We start from the raw sequence: 13726 nt of genomic DNA, 5'->3' as shown, positions 1-13726 counted from the left end.
TAACAAATAACAAATAACAAATAACAAATAACAAATAACAAATAACAAATAACAAATAACAAATAACAAATAACAAATAACAAATAACAAATAACAAATAACAAATAACAAATAACAAATAACAAATAACAAATAACAAATAACAAATAACAAATAACAAATAACAAATAACAAATAACAAATAACAAATAACAAATAACAATAACAAATAACAAATACAATAACAATAACAAATAACAAATACAAATAACAATAACAAATAACAAATAACAAATAACAATACAAATAACAAATACAAATAACAATACAAATAACAATAACAAATAACCAATAACAAATAACAAATAACAAATAACAAATAACAATAAATAACAAATAACAAATAACAAATAACAAATACAAATAACAAATAACAAATAACAATAACAAATAATAAATAATAAATAATAAATAATAAATAATAAATAATAAATAATAAATAATAAATAATAATAAAGTATATTAATTATTATAAATATTTAGTTATAAATAATAATAATAATAATAATAATAAGTAATATATAATAATATAAATATAAATAATAAGTAATACAATAATATAAATAATAATATAAGTAATATTAATAATAATAATAATAATATTATTATTATTATTAATAATAAATTAAATTGAATTGAATTAAACTGAATTAAACTGAACTGAATTTAATGCTCCTGAACTGAACTGAACTGAACTGAACTGAACTGAACTGAACTGAATGCTCCTGAACTGAACTGAACTGAACTAAACTAAACTGAACTGAACTAAACTGCCAAATAAGTCCTAAAGCTGAAATTAAGCCAAAAAGAACAGGGCCTAAGTCTAAAAGACTCTCGACAAAAACCCAAGAAATAAAAAATAAATATAAAGCTGATGTGGAACTTTTAACTCAAACTAGCATTAATCTTACTTTTAGTATGATCCATTATGCTATGTGGCAGACGATCAACGGATGTCCTCTTGAAGAAGGGGCCTCGTAGATTTGATAGAATTGTCGCCATCAATCCTGCTCTATCAGGAGGCTGCAGATAAGCATCATATCATTGGGATCCACACTTCTGTGTACCACGTGTGTATGTCATGAGATCCACATAGTTATGCAGTTACTCCCTCCGTCTCTTAATACTCGATACCATTTTCTTATAAAGTCGTCACTTAATACTTGCTTCGTTTATATAAATTTTATACTTTTAATAATATTATATTATTTCTCTTATTTACACTGAAACCACATATGTTCTTACTTTCTTAAAAGAGAATATTAAATTAATAAGTCAATTAAACTTTCTAAAATTTTATGCTGGTCAAACCGAGGCGATTATTAAGGACGGAGGGAGAATCTATTACTCTGTACATTATACTGAAACAGACACAAGAAATGATACTCCATTAGAATTTAATTAAGATACACTTTTATCGACATGTAATTTAAGGATAGTGAGTTGTATTTATTAAAATAAGATGAAAGTCGGATAGTGGATAGTGGATGAATACGATATATATTTATTGTAGTAAAAAGATGATGTTAGTAAGTGTAGAAACCAAAAGGAAATATTAATATAATTAGAAGAGGGAACAATGATAGCAAAAAAAAGAAAGTATATTCTTTAATCAAATATGCCGATGATAGAAAATGTATCATTTAATTAAATTAGCTTTGGACCCCGTTCAACGAACGGGCAATTATATAGTGTTTGTTAAGCCGTTTTTTTAAGTGTTAATTTTATTGAGGGATTTGTTAGGGTATATGATAGGGTATAAGGGTGATCAAATTTCTAAATTGAAAAAAATATATAAATTAAATGGTGAATTAATATTAAGGGTTAAAGAGGGAGATGAAATAGTAGAGGCTGAACATGAATTCAATGGTGAATTGATGTTGGATGAGGAGTATGTGTTGAAGTTGTGAAATGCTTCGTATAACAAACAACAACATGAAAAATTAAAAAAAATACAAAATACAAAATACATGGATGAAAGAAGGAGGCGACATATGTCATCTAAGGTGACATGTGTCATCTAATCATATATGGTTATCCTTTTTAAATACTACTTCTCCGTCCCGGAATACTTAACCTGTTTTCCTTATCGGGCCGTCCCTACTTGACTTGTTTCTAAAAATGGAAATATTCTAATAATATTAGGGGGCGTTTGGTTGGGGGTTTTCAGGAAAGGGAAAGGGAATGATGGAGCTTCATTCCATTTGTTGTTGTTTGTTTGGTGGTTTTTGTCATTCCCTTTACCCTATTTTCTTTTTCACTTACCCCCAAATCCCTCTACAATGATACCCTACCACCCCCCAAGGTTTGTCATTCCCTTTCCCTTAACCACTCTTTAATAATAATAAATAATAATAACAAATAATAATTAATAATTAATAATTAATAATTAATAATTAATAATTAATAATTAATAATTAATAATTAATAATTAATAATTAATAATTAATAATTAATAATTAATAATTAATAATTAATAATTAATAATTAATAATTAATAATTAATAATTAATAATTAATAATTAATAATTAATAATTAATAATTAATAATTAATAATTAATAATTAATAATTAATAATTAATAATTAATAATTAATAATTAATACTACGTAATTAATAATTAATAATTAATAATTAATAATGTTTAATTAATAATTAATAATTAATAATTAATAATTAATAATTAACAATTAATAATTAACAATTAACAATTAACAATTAACAGTTAATAATTAATTAATAATTATTAATTAATAATTAATAATTAATAATTAATAATTAACAATTAACAATTAATAATTAACAATTAACAATTAACAATTAATAATTAATTTAATAATTAATAATTAAAAAATAATAATTAATAATTAATAATTAGTAATTAATAATTAATAATTAATAATTAATACTTTATAATTAGTAATTAATAATAAATAATAAATATAAACAATGAATATTAAATAATTAATAATAAATAATAAATATTAAATAGTTAATATTAAATAATAAATACATAATAAATAATAATTAATAATTAATAATCAATAATTAATAATAAATAATTAGTAATAAATAATAAATAATAAATATTAATTAATAATTATTTATTATTTATTATTTATTTATTTACTATCTTACTTAGGAGAGAGAGAGGGGAGAAGAATGGACAAAACAAACAACATTCTTAAACAAAGGGTTTTCATTCCATTCTCCTTGATTCCCATTCTCATTCTCTTTCCCTTTCCCTTTCTCCAACCAAACGGCCCCTTATATTATTTCTCACTCCACCCCTATTAAACCACATACCCCCTACTTTATACAAAAAATAATTAAAAATTCAACCCCTACTCTCCCCCAAACCCCACCTCTTAACCCACCTCCCACTATCTACATTAAAATAATACCCCACTATCAACTACTACCTATTAAATTAAATAAGTCAATTCAAGTCCCTTAAACTCTGTGCCGGTCAAATCGGGTCGAGTATTCCGGGACGGAGGGAGTAGGTATAAATAGGAGAGTACGTGTCAATTCTTATGGTTTAAATCAAATTGACTACGGAGCAGTGGAATACTACGTATCTATGGAGTACTCCACCTCTCTATGAAAAGTCAACAAAGATTATAAGCAGTAAATGCTAAAGTGACAAAGTCAAACTCACATGTTAAACGTTATGGTTTATATTATGATCTCCAATTGGATATCTAGTCGTTAGTCCGTTTGCCGTGCTCCGAGTGTACGTTCTCTGTTCACGGCTTAGCTTAAAGAGCACGTGTGTTTCCTAAAGAGAAAATCTAAACCGCAAAAGAAGCTGAAAATCTTTTTTTCCATAAAAGAATTAAACAAAACAAGAAATAAATCAAATAGTTAATTAATTACAGTCCTAAATAATCGGAAAATAATTAATTGCACTACTAGATAAACAGAAATAAATAATTAATTACATTTCCAAATAACCAGAGATCGGAAAATAATATTTTTCGACCTAATTTCAGGACCGGTTTCTGCACACTCCTATGACAAATTGACAACTCTTCACATATTATCTTCCTCTTTACAAATAATGTGGCGTTATATTATACTACGTATGTACACAATCATTATGATACTTTCTCACATATATGAACAAACTCAAGGATCGATGTTTGAACCTAACTTACGTGTACATTGATTTCATACTTCATTAACTGGCGCAGTCATACTCAGCATATAGAGTTCGGATTTTTCTTTTTAGTAACCTAACGATATATTTTTGTTAACATAACAGGAAAACATAATATATATGAGCTCAAAGTACAATTAATGATTTAGCTAGGGTGTTTGGAATAATACGTATAAAAAATCAAATTTAAATTAATTGTTTGCTCAATTAATACGTAGTACTCCATATAATTTATGGCCAAAAAAAGATGAAGCTACTATTATTATTATTGATGTTTTAATATTATTGTATACTAATACTTCTACTAATTTAAGAGAAACATAGTTGCATGAAATTAAACATACTGATTAATGAACTAACTAAAGGAAATTATAGTCGAAAGGAGTACCAAAATGAGTAAGATGAAAAGTACCCCCTTCGTCCCTTAAAGATGATGGCGGGAGTACTTAAAAAGATATAAGAGCTATACTGCGCTAGCTAGCTAGTAAAGTAAAGGTTTTAAGTTTTAACCCCAAGACCAGAAAGTCTGATCAAAACCTAGTGACAAGTTATTAGAATTTGCCGCATTTGGGTCATAATTATAATTATTACTGTTATCATCATCAGCAGCAACATTAAGAAAATTGTTGAACGTTGGTGGTGTTTGTGGTAGTAACAAGGTTCTCGTCATCATCAAATGTTCGTCTTGTGCAAAATCCGATAAGTTGTCGTCTGGATCGCGAATTAGGGTTGAACAATTCTCTAATGGCGCGGTAGATTGGTTCCCATCTACGCAATGTGGGCTCTCATAATCAAAGACATCGCTCTTTCCTGAACTCGCACCTTCTACTTGTTTCATGCCTTGTAACACCACACCATCTTGACCCGTTACCATATTCGTTGGTGGTTCATATGTTTGGGTTATGTTATCCGGGTCCAAATAGATTTCGTTTTCCTCGTATTGTGCTAATTTCTTCCTTAGAACTTCAAGCTGTTGTATATAACCCGGAGACCAAATTAAATACACACCTAGCTAAGGAGAATGCATGGCACATTAGGTAAACTAATAAATTATCCTTTTGGAAAGAAATCACAATTATTAAAAGTATACCAAATGGGGAGAGATTACGGCCAACTGGATTTGACCGTGGTACATTTTTTTAAAACCATGATACATTAGCATGCCTCTTAACTGTAAAATTTTGGAGCATTTATATCACTTTCGTAATAAAGTTGAGCCATTGGAGTTCGTTATAGCGAACTCCGACTAACGCATTAGGTAAATGTTTTTAACTAAAAGGATAATTTACTCTATATTACTAAAGATAACAAAAATTGGCGCGAGAATTGAGAATCAGAACTAGGCGCGCAATCAACTATTCAAAATGTAGCAAAGTGATGTTTTTTCAAATCATAACGACTATTCAAAAAAATCTAACAAACCCCAATATAAATTTTGTGATGATTCTCAGGCAAACATGGTCTTTTTTTTTTTTTTTTGACAACACAGTCTTAACGAACACATCGAACTAGATCGACACTGAGGCTTAAAGTGATAAATAGTTGACTCTACGAGTTAATTATAAAACAATTAGAATGCCCCCCAAAAAAAATCAAAGTTAGGTTGCTAGGTGTAAAATATTGGTCCACCCCCTATAAATATAATTAGCATACGAAAATGACATATAATTAACCTTAATTTAAATAAAATAAATAAAAAGATTAATTTATACTACCTCAATTTTCAAGTTGTCGTTTTCCTTGTGAAGAGAGTCGTTATGAATCTTAAGAGCTTTGTTATCAACCATAAGGTTATCATGGTTGGCTTTCAAAGAATCAAACTCCTTTTCGATTTGTTTAGTCTTATAGCGAGCACGTCGGTTTTGGAACCAAACCGCAACTTGCCTTGGTTGCAACCCGGACTGTTTGGCTAAATTCTCTTTTCTTTCGGGTTCCAACCTGTTGTCCAACTCAAAACTCTCTTCTAGGAAATTAGCTTGTTGGACTGTTAGCCTCCTTTTTTTCTCAGAGTTTTTGGAGTTTTCCCCGCCGGCGTCCTCGGCGTCGGTTCGCCGTCCTAATATTCCGTCGCAAATGTTCATTTTCGGGTTTGCTATTCGGCCTAGTTGTGGTTCATGATCAAAATTCATAACGTTTGCTACAGGGAAAAAAAAATTGTTAGAAAATTTTAACTACAAAAATGAGCACATCGCTAAAGTCTAAAGGAGACTTTGTTCAAACAAAAAAATGTTAGAATCCTAATGTAATAAATTATTATTTTTATATAAATCCAATTATATTCAATTATGCTTCACAATAGGGGACCTTGGTAAAAAAACTATAAAAATGATTTATCTAAAAGTGGGTTGTTAAATGTAAAAAGTCTAGCAAGATAAAAGGTTTTCTTACTCCACTTTCACGAAATAATAATGGACACTTAGACAAATAAATAAGAAAAATATAAATACATAAATAAATAAATAAATCATATAATTTGACATGAATTGTTATTCTTAATGGGGAAGAATGGTAAAAATGCATGAAGCTTTGAAAGAGTGTCCCCTCAAACATCTGCGCACAATAAAATAAATAATGATATTAATTTTAAACAATTAAAAATGAATGTGAATGAGTAAATCATCTGAAATTGATGCAAAAAATCAGAAATTTAAATATATTAGAGAGATAAATACCATGATGAGCAGAAGAAGAAGGATGCCAAAGAGAAGTGTTGTTGGAGTTTTCAAGCAAAGATATCATGTCATGACAGCCACCAAAACCTCCACCACCTTCCATGTTTTTTTAATATATTTTAATGAAAAAATTGCTATATTTTGTAATAATTATAAAAATATAATTCCAACGGTCAAAAAACAAAACAATTGTGAAAATGTTTGCTAAAAAACAAGGTGTTATTACCCTTCAGTTCATCACTCAACCACAAAGAAAACAGGGGAGGAAAAAAAGAACAGAATACCGGAAAAATGAAAGAAAACTAAAAATGAAGTATGAAATTCTTGAAATTAGAGCTTTCTTATTATTATTATTTTTTTTATTTTTTATAATTGCTTGATTGGAGAGAGGAAGGTTGTTCTCTTGAAAGAAGAGCCCTCTTTTTTTCTACATTTCTTTTGCATTTTATTAGGGAGAGGGTGGGGGTGAAGAGGGGATGTTCTCTTCTTTTCGGTGAATAGGACTTGTTTAGAGGTGTACATTTATAATATTTTGGAGAGAGAATTTTGAAGGAAATAAGAACATTTTTTGTATGAAATTGGAAAATTCGAAAAACATTAATGAAATATTTCCATCTTTTGATATTGTGCCAAAAATATTTACTATATCCTTCGAATTTCATTTTTTGAATGTTGAATGCATTGTATCTATGCTTGGATCTAGTAAGCCAACGCTCAGATTGTGCAGGGGTGTGCATGGTGCTCTTGGTGCACCTGTCCCAAAACGCACATAAATAACAATAAAACGCAACAAAAATAAAAACCGCAAAAAAAAAGAACATTAACAAAAGAACATTAACAAAAAGAACATTAACAAAAAGAACACTAACAAAAAGAACACTAATATTGACAAATCAGACAAAAGGTACAAATATAAAAAGCAGTTATATTTTTTCTTGTTCTTTTAAGTTCTGGAAATGTTCTTTTCCAACCAATTTACAGTATGTTCTAATTAAAAAATAAAACGACGAACCTTTGATGAACTTTAAAACCAGATTTATAATTTTTCTTGTTCTTTTAAGTTCTGGAAATGTTCTTTTCCAACCAATTTATGTTCTAATTAAAAAATAAAACGACGAACCTTTGATGAACTTTAAAACCAGATCTATATTTTTTCTTGTTCTTTTAAGTTCTGGAAATGTTCTTTTTCAACCAATTTATGTTCTAATTCCGTTATTTTATTTATCAAAAGATATCTGAAAACAACACTATAAACATGTAAAAAGAACAATTGCTGATTCTAAAAAAGAACACACTGTTTTGATGCCACAGAAATAGAAAGTTATAAGAAAAGAACATTAAAACTTAAAAAGAACATAGAATTAAGAACGAGAAAATTTACCTTAATCACCCGATGCACCTTCATCAACAGCATAAACCTCTTTGAATGAATAAAAAAATTCAAAAAATAGCGAAATTGAAATAGTATTTCGCTTAATAAACTAGTTTTTTGTAAACGTAATTCAATTAAAATCACATTTCAGAGAAAGAAGGAGGAGAATATTTGTTTTGAACTTTCTCTCTCATAAAATCTCTCTTTTGTTGGGAGAAACTAAAAGCACTCCTCTTTCTCTCTCAAGAATGTGTTTCTAAAATGACAATTTATGAATCCAATAGGAGAAATATTATATATATAGAAAATGAAAAATAAAAAAAATAAAAAAAAAAGAGGGGGAAGGAGAAGAAATACAAGCCATGTTCATGATAAGAACGGTGCACTTGTTTTTTTTTTTTTTTGGGTTTTGTTGTTCTGTTCTTTTATGTTTATTAGATATAAATCTTAATGTTCTTTTATGTTTGTTCTTTTTTCAAAAGTACAGTATTGAAGAGCAAATGAAGCTTTTACTTGACCCGCAACAAATGATGTTAAATCTTCAAAAACAGCTGAAAGAACAAGAAGAAAGGCTGAATAAACAGAGCAATTCCTCAAAAGAACAAAAAGAGGATGAACCTAAAAGAACATTATAAATAAAGAAAAAGAACATATCATGTAGAACACTTATTTTAACCATGTAAAACAACATTACCAATAAAAAAACGAACAACAATAGAGCATAAAAGAACATAATAAAGTAAAGAAAAAGAACATTAAAAATATCAGAAAAGAACATATCATGTAGAACACTTATTTTAACCATGTGAAAAAAGAACAAAAAAAAAAATAAAAGAACAACAAAAATGGTAAAAGAACAATTTGATCTGAAGTGTGTAATATCAAAAGAACAACAAGTTAAAGCAAAAAAGAACAAAGAACAACAACCTAAAGCAAAAAAGAACAACATGTTCAATAATTATTTTCTGTATTATTACAATCTCTTAATACATATATGAGAACCAATATATAAAAGAACAAAAGATAAGAATAAAAGAACATATAAAATCGAAAAAAGAACAGAAATCAAAATCATCAGAAATATATAATCAAGATACATTAATCATCAAAATTATCAAAATATAGAATCAAAATACATTAATCAAGGTTATTGAGAAATGCAGAAATCGAAATGATCAAAAAAATCAAAATAAATTTGAAATGATGAAAATAATGAACATGGAAATCAAAATCATCATAAATAAGTAATTCGTTTTAAAAAATTGAAAAATTACCTTCACAAATCGAATTATCAGCAGAGGAATTCAAATTTGAAGAAGAAGAATCAATAGAATTTGATATTGAAGTAGAAAAATCAACCAATATCTGAGAATTTTCCATTACTTTCTCTCTCCTCTTCACAGTTTCTCTCTCCTTTCCATAGTTTTTCTCTCTCCTCTTCACAAATTCTGATTTGAAAATTATAAAAAAGAAGGTATATATACCAGAAAAATAGAGTGAAAAACAAAAGAATGAAAAAAAAGGGACAGAGCAGTCATTGTTCTTTTTTTTAACAAAAGAACAACGTTTGTTCTTTTTTTTAACAAAAGAACAACGTTTGTTCTTTTTTTATCAGAAAAACAACGTTTGTTCTTTTCTTCTCCGGATTCAACAAGATATCCGCGTTTTATATTTATTGCATGTCGTTTGGGCACCAGTGCACCAAGAGCATTGTGCACACCCCTGCACCATCATATTTGCGCTAGTAAGCTAGCTAGTACTATTGCTTCTGTTGAATTCGAATTAGATCAGATCAAATCAGAAATATTAATGTTGGAAAAATCACAGAGACTCAAGCCTGTCTAGCTACATATATTTAAAGATTCGCGGGAATTTTGAACCAACTGAATAAGTCGTATCATAAGATCCAGAGAAGAGTGTAATTTACGAAATTAATACGAAGTAATATTCAAAGTAAACCAAAAGAAGAAATAATTTAGACTGAAACAAGTTAATATGAATTTTTTGTCTTATTGTGCCATATTTTATTCTTCGAAAATGATAAAGGTCGCAACATGCGACCTTTAAGCCGTGTCACAATGATGACATGTCATGCTTATGTGTCGTGATTTAAATTGAAAACTAAAATATTTAAATTATATAACCTATTATATATATTTCAAAAAAAAGTAGGAAAATCTTAATATTATAATTTGTTTCCTTCTTTATATCGATTTCCTTATTTGCATATTTTCATAGTAAAAATATTGCATTGATAGTAAAAATATTGTGATGACGCAAACCTACGTGGCACCTATATGTACCAATTAGATTCCAACACGTAAGATTGCGACAAGTAAATGTTGTCGCAACTTGCGACCTTTATCATCACCCTTTATTCTTAATTATCGAGCTACACTTAGAGTTACAATTGACTTGATTGCTTCCGTGTGGTCATATTTACTTTAAATGAACGTAAATTAGGTTACTCTTTTTACTGTGTACGTACTACGTATGTGATATGAGAATCGAAAAATTAGTTTGTGATGTAAAGAGAGTTGATAAATATAATACATTATTTTCACATTTTTCATGAGGTAAAATATATATGGAGCGAATTTTGTATAAAATATGATGTCTTGGTTAAATTCTAGTATTAAGGAAAAATGATGACATGCTTATGATATGCATGCATCATATGTAAGTTAAATTTACATCATTAAAGTTATTATTGCTCATTTTATTTCGACAAATAATTGAAGTCTAGTGATTAAAATATTATTAAGGTCGGAAATACACTTTTGCTGAATTAATTTATCTTTGTTTAAATTAATTTTGTGTGTGTAAGTTTAACTACTTTTAGCATTAATATAAAATAAAAATTATTCAATTGAGATCTTGCAATACAAGAATTTGTATCTTTAACGACAATCTAATAACGACGGGTCAAAAATTTCGTCCCAAAAGCCTTTTGCGACGGGGATAACAACAAAACAAACACGGGACAACCGTCGCAAATGTCTTTTACGACGGGTTAACGACGAAATTTTCCATTAATGACGGCCCCCTTTTATGACGGGTTTGCGACAGGAAATCCCGTCGTTAACCAACGATTATTGGCCTTTAGCGGCGGTATTTTTCCGTCGTTAATTGTACAGTTTCTTGTAATGTGGTTAGATTTATTTCAATGTGTATTTTATAATATCAACTTTTTATAAAATACTGTTACCAAGATTTATTTCAATGTGTATTTTTATAATATCAACTTTTTATAAAATACATTTACCAATATGAAGAAGTAAATGACAAACTAAAACATTGAGGTATTAAAGTTCTAATGTGTACTTGATAATCATAATTATGATGATGAGTATGTATAAGAGCATCTCCAATGGTTGTAGCTAGGGACTAGCTTGAAATTTATAAAAGTTTCAACCTAATAGCTAGACCATTGGAGTGAAAATAACAAAGTAGCTTGGCCAAGCAAATTAGCTTAAACAAGCTAATTTGCTTGACAACTAGCTCTCAAAGTTGCCAAATAATTAATTAACAAGTGGACAAGTGAGACAAATTTAAATAACAAGCTAGTTGCTAGCCATTGGAGCACAAATTAGCTAGACAATAAAATAGCTTGAAATCTTATGTGGCATAATAAACTAATTGTCAAATTAGCTTACCTTGAAGATGCTCTAAGTTATAACTAATGAATACAGATGTACTTGTATCTTGTATCTCTTAAAATTTTGTACTTCCTCCATTTTGTAGTATTTATTATTGCACCATTTGCAATTTACACTACAGACACTCTCTTTTATCAATCTTTTGCAATTTATACGTAATAGTTATATAGTCATGTGAGATCATATTAGATTCATCTCGATAAATATTTTCAAAATATCTACTTTTTAATTTTAACTAATGCGCATAACAAGAAATATTAATAGCTAAAGTTGTGCATTGACAAACATGAAACATCAAATGATGAGAGCAAGATTAGCACTAGTACGAGTAATAGTCTGAGCAATAGTCTTACTTAGTATTAACCTAAGACCTTCCATTTAAGTGGGAAAGTATGACAAAGTCTGAGCAAGAGTCTTGGAATATAAAGACTTTACTTAAGACGTTTAAACAATAAATTCTCTATTAGTTATTATTCTTTTATTTTTTTATTTTTTATTTTTTATTTTTGCAAGTTTGAGAAGTCTTGAATGAGTAAGAGGGGTGAAGTGGAAAAATTAAGTAAGTCTGAAAAGGTATCAGCAAGAATCTGAGAAATTGAAAATAATTAAAAGGTGATGTGGAAGTCTTAGCTCAGACTATGGATCTTGCTCTAAACTAAAATACAAATAAAATAGAGAAAGCATTAAATAACTTACCTTCTCAAAAAACATAACATTAATAAGTATATATAAATATATGGCAATTTAATTATTTTATTGGAAAGAAATCAATTATTACTCAAACAAATACAGTTTCTTTCTGTATAAGTAATATTTTTTAAAGAAATTAAATATTCAATTAGCTTATATTTAAGTTTTTTAAAAATGATCATGACTTATTAGGAAAATGATAAGTGTAACCCTAGGTTTGCATAAAAAAAGCCAACAGTGAAATATTATTTTATAATATGATGTGTGATTTGACATGTATTTCTAAATGAATTATAGCTTAGAAAATCCATTAAACACTTATTTATATCCCTATCATTATCCTTAAATAATACTCCGTAATACACCAATTATCCAAGTCGGCCATTGAAGTATTTATTAGGTCCTGCTATGTTCCCTCGTTTCCACATACGTAGTATTTCAGAAAAATTAAGTGCTAGCCAATTAGTAGTGTATTTTGTAACTAAAATATGTTATTATAATTATGTATAAGTTCAGATAAATTTTTTGTTTGTTTTGTTTTGACATGGAGTTCAAATAAGTTAAGATAAGATAAATTCATACTCCGTAAAATATAAGTGAAAATCAGGTGAAATGAATGAACTCTTAATGTTTACACTTGGATTTTGACTTTCTAGACCATAACTAATTTCACCTATATTTATAAAACTACACAGAGTAATAAATTTCCCTAAAATTTATTAATCAATATGATTTTACTAATTAATTAAACATAGTAGAAACGATATTTAAAAAATTATATTTTCTCTCAAAATATGGACAAAATGAGTATTTGACATTTTAAGGTCTTTAAGTTGTAAAAGAATCCGATGTAAAATAAATAAATTCTAAGAGTAATAATTATAAAAAGAATCATTAAATATTCTTCAATATCTTAATTCAAATTACAATTAAGTGTGTCTTTGTGACATTAACATTACAAGTTCGTCCAACTAAATTACCATATGAAAGTAAGACCTTTACCTATCCTCATACTAGCCATTACCTATAAGAAAAATATAAATAAATAAATTAATTATTGAAGAGAAATTCTTACTTATACATACACAATAATGATACAGAATTTGTAAAATGAGCATTTAACATGATTTAT

At 27.7% G+C, this 13726-nt stretch overlaps 1 protein-coding gene across 2 annotated transcripts; it reads right to left on the bottom strand.

Annotated features, from left to right (window-relative positions):
* Positions 1-4431: 4431 nt before the first annotated feature.
* LOC110784498 (homeobox-leucine zipper protein HAT5) lies at positions 4432-7376 on the bottom strand. Of its 2 annotated transcripts, none has more exons than XM_056843842.1 (3): positions 6874-7376; positions 5917-6751; positions 4432-5171 (listed from the first exon to the last, which is right to left on the bottom strand). In XM_056843842.1, the coding sequence occupies exons 2-3, from the start codon at positions 6328-6330 to the stop codon at positions 4707-4709; spliced, it is 879 nt and encodes a 292-aa protein (XP_056699820.1). In that variant the 5' UTR covers positions 6331-6751; positions 6874-7376; the 3' UTR covers positions 4432-4706. The 2 variants fall into 2 exon arrangements, with proteins under 2 accessions (XP_056699820.1, XP_021844649.2); XM_021988957.2 differs by having other exon boundaries at positions 5917-6338.
* Positions 7377-13726: the final 6350 nt, after the last annotated feature.

This window comes from Spinacia oleracea, chromosome 1 (assembly GCF_020520425.1).
Source record: "Spinacia oleracea cultivar Varoflay chromosome 1, BTI_SOV_V1, whole genome shotgun sequence".
Lineage (NCBI taxonomy): Eukaryota > Viridiplantae > Streptophyta > Magnoliopsida > Caryophyllales > Amaranthaceae > Spinacia > Spinacia oleracea.
The sequence above is the reverse complement of the archived record's forward strand: the minus strand, read 5'-3'. Positions and strand labels throughout refer to the sequence as shown.

What these genes read in the sequence shown, in the direction of transcription:
- LOC110784498 (XM_021988957.2), bottom strand. Translation starts at nt 6,976, where the DNA reads ATGGAAGGTGGTGGAGGTTTTGGTGGCTGTCATGACATGATATCTTTG. An exon ending in TTCTTCTTCTGCTCATCATG is followed by an intron (nt 6,339 to 6,873) that starts GTATTTATCTCT and finishes TTTTCCCTGTAG; the next exon opens with CAAACGTTATGAATTTTGAT. An exon ending in ACGACAACTTGAAAATTGAG is followed by an intron (nt 5,172 to 5,916) that starts GTAGTATAAATT and finishes TATATACAACAG; the next exon opens with CTTGAAGTTCTAAGGAAGAA.